Below are 9,876 nucleotides of genomic sequence, written 5' to 3'. Positions count from 1 at the left end.
CCCCCCCTCATACCCCCGTCGAACCCCTGGTCAGTCCACCGTGAGCGGTGGTCTCGGTTCCTCTCGTGGCGCTCGTGACAAAATGCCTTTTGTCGGCCGCACTGGTGACGAACGCGCGTTTAACTTGGCGAGGTCGGTTGCATCGACACCGACGTAGACTGGGACAGAGCGTACGCGGGAACAAGAGAGAGAGAGAGTGAGAGGAGTCGACGAGAGGGAACTGGACGAACGACAAGGGTCAGCTGATAGCGGACAATTATCTCTCAGTTTAACTCGAGCGATCCGAGCCTCTGGCCGCGATGTTGTAAAACATTATTGCTCGCAGAGTCGATCGATCGTGGTGCCCGATTGAAATCGCTTTCGGGGTGAAATATCTGGATCTGGAGACGATCGAATTCTAAGAGAGCTTGAATTGCTTTTTCTTTTTCTTTTTTTATTGACGAATATCGATCTCGACTAAACCCATACGCGGTTAATTTCGAAGTGATTGATTTCAATACCGATCTGGATTCTTCGACAATTTGATGATTTTGGATTACACGAGTCACGGTAAGACGATGTTCGAATGTGTAGTTTTGTAGATCTGAATCGATGAATTTTTGTCAATTGGGTTGTTCGGAAAGTCATTTTGATTTTTTTGTTTTTCGGTGAAAATGAAACACGATTTTTTTAGAGTGTATAAACATTTTAGTAAATTGTATATTCTCCATTTTGGAAAACGAAATTACTTGAGGAACAATCTAATATTTGAGAAGTCGTTTTTGGGATAAAGTATTGAATGTACGATACGGGTCGATTCGTTTTCGTTTTCGAGATTTGAGTTAGAAGTATTGATAGTTGAGTTAGGCTAGTTAGTATTTCTGTACTCGTTGAAGTTGTGCGTCGATTATTTGATTTTTCTGCGGTAGACTTCTTTTTACGAGGTTGCACAAAATCAAAGGTGTACTTAGGTTGAGACTCAATGATAAAAATTTTAATATTAACAAAAGCGATCTTTGTAATATTTAGTAGATGGGATTTTTATGGAAGCACGTCTAGTTGCATGTATACGTGCAAGATGTTGGGCAATTTTTTCAAGTCGGTTTAATCCGGTATAAATAAATGTAAAACATAGTTGCGAGTAAATGATTATTTTTAAAGTTAATTGGTTACTACTATTCACGTTTTCGTATCTCGAAAGTAGTACAAGTAATTGTAAGACGAATCGACTCATGGTGTACATAACATTTTTTGGAACATCCTACATATAAGAAGTGTGCAACAGTTTCGACATTTGAAATGTTTAATACTTTTCAAACGAAATATTTTCTGTAATTATATATACAACTTTTTACTACTTAATTTGTAGGCAAAAAACATTTCGTTTAAAAAATTCCCAGTTACCTTGAGTTTTCAATAAAAAAATTTCTTCACAATTTAACTCCATTTCTTACCGAACGACAAACCTTATCCAGCAAGCTATTAATTGGCATTGTGTGCTACTTCTGACCGACATTGTGATATATTTTTCTTTCTATATATATAAACTTGTTTACTTAAAAGGAAGGACTTTGATATCTATTGTTTATTATACGCACACGTATCGTGCGTCACTATTTAGCCTTCGTGGTAAGCAGACGGCGTGTTTCCGTCTCTTATCGGTGCAACTGGCTTTTTGCGCTATTATGTCATCGGTTGTATTAGATTCCGCGACGTGGCACGTCCACAGTGAACCGCCCCCTCTATTTATCCCCGTGGTGTTTTCCAACCGGGAATTGCAAGCTGTCATTGATAAGGACCCCGTGATTCTTTCCTTTCGACGAAACGAAGATATCGCCTGACCAATAAGAATCTCTCGCGCCATACTCTACGTGCACACGTTCAATGGCTGAGATCATCAGTGGCGCCCTTCGCACAGGGCACAGGGGGCATTTGCCCTGTGCCTCGAGCTTGTCTTTCGTTCTACATTTTATGAAAAATAAACGAAAGTAATTACACCAACCGAACGAAAGTTTCCATCCCTTTTGGACCAATCCTCTTTATTGACATTTGAACCGTTGAATACTTTTCAATCGAAATATTTTCAATAATTATATATACTATTTTTTGCCATTTAATTTTGATGGCAATGAATCGTTATAAACAAGCTTTCTGTTGTTACGAGAGATACATAATTCGATACTATTTCGGTGTTAATGAATATTAATAGAAAAAAAAAGAAATAAGTATACAATTGTTGATTAGTTTGACCAATCTTAGCTCGGTGTTTCAAACAGTTAGGAAAGGGCACCAGTTAGGATAGGTTTTTGGCGCGAAAATTAAATCTCGTTTTAACGTACCTTTAGAATTATATTATTTAGAATTGTATTATTCTTGCGATGAATTTAAATTAGAAACTGTATCAACGGTGTCGAAAAATGCTGTAAAATATAGTTTTGGAAGAAATATAGATTTTTAAAATAGATTTGCTAGAACGATCAACACGTGAAAACTTTCCAATTCTATTAAAATAGAAATAAAGAGCCCTACGTTTGAATAGGAATAGCAGACTTCACTTGATGGCCCTTAATTACAATCACATTTTACAAAAATGAAACGAACGCAATTGTATCGACCGAAGTATCCAATTGTTTCAACATTTTTAAAGTACATTGTCCACAATAGCGATCAACAGCTGAGAATTTTCTAAAATAGAAATATCAAGCTACAATGTATTATAATAGGTATAATCGATCTCTAACTGTCTACTGTCCCCATTATAGTGTCCTTATTGTTAATTATTTCCCCATTTCACAAAAATGAAACAAACTCAATCGTACCAAACCCAAGTACTCGATTCTTTTAAAGTAAATTAACCACCTCGGCCATAACCTAAAAATTCTTCACACCGGAACAAAAATAACCAACCCCGGAGCCACCAGGTGGCACCACCATCTAGAACAACGTTACTCTTTCCCAAATCGCAAACAGCTCGATTTGAAAATTCGGTAGAAAGCAAAAAAAGAAAAAAAATCAACTCTCGGTGGTTCGTTTCGAACTATTAACCCTTTGTGAACATCGAATCTCACTGCCCCTTCCGGGAGTCGCTTAAGAAAATAGCCAGTTAAGATATTCCTCGTGATCCACGCTCTTCCACTTCTCTCGGTCTGGGACGAGATTTCTCGTTAGAGGTTAATTCGCGCAATTGAGACGGTTGCCATCTTAAAACGACTCCCTCCTCTCCCTCTCCCTCTCTTTTTCTCTCTTTATCTTTCTCTCTCTTTCTCTGGTCGGGTATCGTTTCTCGCCGACAGCCTGGAAACGGTTTCCCATTTCAGATACAGGTTTGCCCCCGGTCTAATTTGACCAGACGGGGGAAGCAGACGGAAACGGAAAGGGAGCGAAAGGGTACGGAGGAAAAACGAAAGAGAGACATCTCGCGTCGACAAAAGCGAAACGTAACGCGGTCGAACGAGACGCGACAGGATCACGGGGTAGCGGTGAAGCTCCGTGGACAGATGGAGAGGGTGAGAACACTTTGAACGGTGAACACTGGGGAAAACTGGTTTTATTTTGCGGTAAATCGTACGGTCGTGGAAAACCGAAAAAATCGGGGAACTGTGTTACAACCGATCGAAGACCAACGGTACACGTTCAAGAGAAATGTTCTCTATTTGTCGGTGTATGTCCGTTTGCGGAGACATTTGTTGTTTCGCCGATAGAGCGTGCACCGTCTCGCGAGATCGGATTAACTTCTTATCTGAACTCGATGCTAGAATTCAAAATTTCGTTTGTGATTTTTCTTGAGAGGAATTCATTATTTTTGACAAATTTAAGATCGGTTTGTCTTCTTATTAGAACTCAAGAAATCAAAATATCGTTTGTGATTTTTCTTAGAAGGAATTAATTATTTTTGAGGAATTTTTAGATCGATTTACTTTTCTTTTGGAACTCAATGTTAAGGCCCAAAATATCGTTCGTGATTTTTCTTAAAAGCGATTAATCATTAATTTTAAAATCGGTGTACCTTTCTTTTAGAATTCAACGTTAGTGTTCGAAATCTCGTTCGTGATTTTTCTTAAAAGAAATTAAGTACATTCGAGAAATTTTCAGATCAATTTATCTTCCTATTGGAACCTAGGATTCATAATCTTTCTTAAAAGCTGAAAAGAGAGGCTCTTTTCTAAGAGAGATTAAACATTTCTCTTTCTAAAAGAGATGAAATATTCTCGAGTAATTTTCAGAGAAATCAGAATTTGTCGAATAACGATATTCTCGTTGAGTGTAACTCTTGAGGGGAAAAATAGCTAGAAAAAGTTCATCGCCTTTGATACGGAGAAGTACCGGTTCAATGGGACCCTGGAGGTGACCAGTTTCTATATTTATAACCGTATCGGCCCTCGCAACGTGTGCTGTCGGAGAAACGGTCGTTCGGGGTAATGAAATAACTCGGGACTGTGGCTTCTAACGAGTAAAGAGCACTGTTCGAAATTCGTAGGAACGATTCTCGTTGTACATGCTCCAATTAAACGTTTTCGAATAATCTTCGAACAAGTTTCGCTCTGTTCCATTACCAGCCCGAATTATCCGACCATGTTCGAATTAGAGACGCGTTAAAAAATCTTCAAAATTGGAATCAAAGTTACCAATTGACAAATTGGTCTTTATTTAACACCAGAACTATCGATAGATTTCTGTATATTAAAGTGTTCCTTACACGTGTCTCAGGAAAATCGATGATCGAGGAAAAAGGGAAACTTGTGAAATATTGATTGTATCTATAGAATAGAAAAAGTCATAACGTCTTTTAAAAATATGCTATGAAATTTAAAGTAAATTTCTTTGTAAAAGTAGCTGAAATCAGTGATTTTTACTGGTTGGTAAATCTAGTGTTAATTGTACTTTTAGAACTATATCTGACCCGTGAACGACGCCATTTTGAACGTGATTTTATACAATTCTTTCGTTACGAAACTATAACCTCAAATCACCGTGAGAACGATCGTAATAATTACAATTGACGTTAGTTCCATTTCTTAATTAATTTTCTAAACTCAAGTAAGTTTGAAAACCGCAATAACGATCAAAATAATTTCAAATAACGTTAGTTCCTTTCTTTAATTAATTTTCTAAACTCAAGTAAGTTTAAAAATCGCGATAACGATCATAACGATTTCGAATGACGACCGTTCTTCAATGAATTTCGTAAAGTTACTTTATTTTAAAAATAATATATTTATTTATTTTTCTTAAAAGGAATTTTTCTCAAAATATATAAATTATATATTTATAAACGCGTACAAATACATAGTACGCGTTGGAAAATAAATTTCTGGAGTAAATTGTACACCGTAATTAGTTCCAAGACGGGAGGGGGTGAGAGCAACTATTTTACAACAATTTTCAACTACACGGTTACTCGGGGAACATATCCACCGCGTTGTTCGAAGTACGACTCTATATTATTCTTGCGGTGAATTTGAGTTTGAAACTCGCGTTTAATGCGCGAATAAACACTCTTCTGTTACTCGGTCTCGCGGAGCAACAGAGACACAGTGTATCTCACGGTAATCGTCGAAGAAAAACGTTACCAAATTTAATCATTCAAAAAGGTTCGTCGTAGTTCAAAAAGATTCACGAGTTTCGTAGCTCGAGGCAAAACTTTCAGGGCCTTGTGCAGCTAATATGAGCCTGAAATATTAACTCGCACTCACCCCGTGGATTCGTTCCAAGTTTCGTCGCGATCTCTACGGCCATTTTCGCGGTAACAAACGGACTGTACAGAGTGACCGCTGAGACCGAAAGGTTTGAAAAAATTGTGACTCGTTCCTTTTGAAAATATTAACGACGTATCCCTTCTCACAAATCTAGCAAAAATTTAGAAACTTACCGAACGTGAAACAATTTACCTAACGAGAGATTGGGTTCGTTAATGTCTTCGAGAGGAGAAATATTGCTCGAAATTTGATAAAGAATCAGGATAAATATTTAGCAATTCAATGGCCAATCTGTAGAAATTTTCCTAGATCGTTCAGAGAAAAATATTCCTAGATCGTTCAGAGAAAAATTTTCCTAGATCGTTCAGAGACAAATTTTCCTAGATCGGTTCAGAGACAAATTTTCCTAGATCGGTTCAGAGAAAAATTTTCCTAGATCGTTCAGAGACAAATTTTCCTAGATCGTTCAGAGACAAATTTTCCTAGATCGTTCAGAGAAAAATTTTCTTAGATCGTTCAGAGAAAAATTTTCCTAGATGGTTCAGAGACAAATTTTCTTAGATCGTTCAGAGACATATTTTCCTAAATCGTTCAGAGACAAATATTCCTAGATCGTTCGACTTTCGAGGATAAAACGATCGATACGTAAAAATCGAAAGGAACGATCTGTTTCGTGTCAAATTCGAATCTATTCGAATAAATATGCCTCGATCGGATGTTACCCGTTTGACGTGTTAATTGACACGTGTCACACGTCGAATTAATCTTGCACGACGAACAAGGAAGTACGAAATTGTGGAATAACACGGTTTATTAAAACTTAACGCGATACAATGCGAGTAAAACTTGCAACGGATGTAACGAAGGTACACGAGCGAGTGAATTAGAACCGAAGGTCTGCGAAGGTAGCTGGTTAACGAGGAACTGTCAAGGATGAAGTCTGAGGGTGATCTTGTTAGATTTTGTCTTCGCTTATTAGCTGGAGTCTGATAGCTTCTAATTGGTGAAGGAGTCGTGAGCCAATGAGAAGAAAATTGAGAACGATACGAAAACGAGTGTTTACGAAAATATAGAAATTGTTAAAAGGGGTTGCTGGAGGATTCGTGCAAGGTGCATCTGAAGAAGGATCTGACGAAAGGATACACGAAAGGATACACGAATGAGAACACGAAGTGAGAAGGCACGAAATATTGAATAAAAAATCGAGAAAGTTTCGACAGGACTTGTTCACTTCATTTCGTTGCTATTGTTTTGTTCGAAATTCAGTTCGAGGGATGAAACGTCTCTTGATTGGATCGAATGTAACCCGTCCAGTATAATAATTGACACGTGTCGTACGATAAATTAATGTTGCCCGAACGATGAATAAAGGGTATGAAATTTACACGTGACAATAATAACAAAGATGAATAAAGGGTATGAAATTTACACGTGACAATAATAACAAAGATGAATAAAGGGTATGAAATTTACACGCTAGGATAATAACGGTGTATCGAAACGACACGAATACGATTTAAGTGAAGCGTGTGAAGGGAACGAAGCAAAGGTTGTCGAACTAGTACGATGAATATGGTTTTTTAAATTTTGTTGCTCACGAGTTCAACTTTTGTAGCTTGAATGGAGCGGTTAGAGCCAATAGGAACAAAATTGAGAGCAGTGGTATCACAATCGAACGTTTAAGAAAATATAGAAACTTTGAGAATGATACGAGGATGACGAAAAGTGCATCTGAAAGAGTGTCAGGATGCAAACGAGAGGATGAAGGAAAAGGAGGCTAAATTGAATTAGATTTAATTTAATTAAATTATGATGGATGAAAAAAGGAGATCTCTGGTTGATCAAACGATGCCTTCTGATTATAATTATAATTATTGTCTTCGATTCCAATGTCCTAACGTAAAACTGATTCTATATTTTAACCAGTCAAACTACTGCAGTTGAATTTCACGTCAGAGTTATTTCTAACTCACACAGATATTTCACTAATTATTGTTTCTACCCTTTTCTTCATTGACCATTTATACCAGTGTGGTACCAAAGTACCAAAAGTTGAACTACATTCATCAATTGTAATTATTTCTACACTTTTTATCGCTCGTTTATTTTAGAACGATGTAAATTACAATAGATCGTTATTCGACTATTTTCGATCAACATACTCGCGGTTTCAACATTATTTGCATTGTCGTTCTCGAGATAAAGTGTTTCAATGGCTAAACCATCGACACAGCATATTCCAAACGTTTTCGTTCACGATGCAATCATAAACAAATAGGATCCACCCCCATAGTACATCCAATCATCGAAATCGCGGTCAGTCGCGACGAATGGTACCAACAGACGTCGATTCTCGACTCGACTCATTCAAACAATGTTGTTTCGTTATTTCGTTGTTTCATTGTTTAGTTGTTTCCTTGGGCGAACCTTCGCTCGAGCGTCTACGATTTAACCCTTTGCACTCAACAGGAGACTCTCAGTCATCGTAAATTTATCACAGTAACTCACGTCGTATTGTGCCATGAAAAATTGCAAGAACTCGCATTTGAGTATTATATCTCCCAAAATGTAACAATGTACGAAATATGAAACTAAGAAAGTTATATGCAATTCGAAGTTTCGAGAAATGAATTGTATGCAATTGTATGCACTTTTTAGTTTCGAGAAATTTCATCGAGCAACTTCGTCAGAATTTCAGAAGAATTTTCGAGTTTAATGTAAACATATACAAAATGCAAAGCTAAGAAAATTATATTCGAAATAGTGTGCAATTTTTGATTTTGAGAAATTTCATCGAACTAGTTCTTCGTCACAGAAGAATCTTCAAGTTTAATGTAAAAATATACGAAATACAAAGCTAAGAAAATTATTGTCTGCAATTTTTAATTTTGAGAAATTTCGAGTAACTATTTCTTCGTCACAGAAGAATCCTCAAGTTCAATATAAAAATATACGAAATACAAAGCTAAGAAAGTTATTGTATGCAATTTTTAATTTTGAGAAATTTCATCGAGCAACTAGTTTCTTCGTCACAGAAGTATCTTCAAGATCAATGTAAAAATCTACGAAATACAAAGCTAAGAAAATTATTGTCTGCAATTTTTAATTTTGAGAAATTTCATCGAGCAACTAGTTTCTTGTCAAAAAAGAATTTTCGAGTTTACTGTAAAGATATACAAAATACAAAGCTAAGAAATATTCGAAACAGTGTGCAATTTTTAATTTTAAGAAACTTCATCGAAGAACTAGTTCTTCGTCACAGAAGAATCTTCAAGTTGAATATAAAAACGTTTGAAATACAAAGCTAAGAAACTTATATTCGAAACAGCGTGCAATTTTTGATCTCGAGAAACTCCATCGAGCGTCCAGTTCTCTCTCACAGAAGAATCTCCGAGTGCAAATGGTAAAAATTAACTCGCGGTTAAGTTCACGGACCGAAGGGGGTGTTGTTGCGCGGCTCGCGAAGGTGTAGGCGAAGAAGAAGGAGGAGGAAGTAGGAGTAGGAGACGGTGGCTGCAGAGCTCGCGAAAATGGGTGGCGGCCCTCCCGCGTGGAGGCCGGGAGGACGGAGGAGGGTTTACGCTTCCTGAAATTAGTTTGTACACGGGAAATTTATCATAACCCCACCCCTGGCCCCGCTCCAGTAACGTAAATACTATCGTAAACGTGCAGCCGTCGTTCGCGAACCGAGGCGAGAGGAGCGGTTTCTCGCGGCAAGGAGGGGGGGGCAGAGGGCTCGGTGGTGATGGTGATGGTGAAAGGGTGCGCGGGTGGAAGAGAAGGGGGACTACCCAGGGTCGATGCGCACCCATTCGGCCGGATTTCCATCCGAGCGACGAGAATCCGTCGCGTTGAACTCTCGTCACGAGACTAATGGTCCATTTCCGCTCCTGCGCCTTCGACTATGTTTCTCGGCTTGCTTTTATTTTCTGTGTCCCTTTCTATTTCTCTTCCCCTCCGTCTTTCTCTATTTATCTATTTATCTCTGTCTTCTCCCTTCACGCGCCCTTTCTCTCTCTCTCTCTGTCTTCGTCTCCGATCGGAGGAAGGAAGCGTTCTGGGACGTTGGGAGAAGGACGCACGGGGACGCGGAAGAACAATTAAGTGGATTATCTTTCGCGATTCTTGGAGAAAGCGTGGGACAAGGCGCGAGCGAGCGCGAGCGAGCGCATACCCCGTAGACGACCGTCTTTCCACCCCG

The 9,876-nt window shown here is 38.3% G+C and overlaps 1 protein-coding gene across 1 annotated transcript in view; it reads left to right on the top strand.

Annotated features, from left to right (window-relative positions):
- Nucleotides 1-236: 236 nt before the first annotated feature.
- The window catches only part of LOC143153313 (uncharacterized), a 60,891-nt gene continuing 51,251 nt past the window's right edge, over nt 237-9,876 (top strand). The window contains exon 1 of the mRNA XM_076324346.1: nt 237-549. Within this exon, the coding sequence (XP_076180461.1) occupies nt 525-549 (25 nt within the window). The 5' untranslated portion in view covers nt 237-524. The remainder of the gene's footprint in view (nt 550-9,876) is intronic.

Source organism: Ptiloglossa arizonensis, chromosome 12 (genome assembly GCF_051014685.1).
Source record: "Ptiloglossa arizonensis isolate GNS036 chromosome 12, iyPtiAriz1_principal, whole genome shotgun sequence".
In the NCBI taxonomy this organism is placed as follows: Eukaryota; Metazoa; Arthropoda; class Insecta; order Hymenoptera; family Colletidae; genus Ptiloglossa; species Ptiloglossa arizonensis.
The sequence above is the reverse complement of the archived record's forward strand: the minus strand, read 5'-3'. Positions and strand labels throughout refer to the sequence as shown.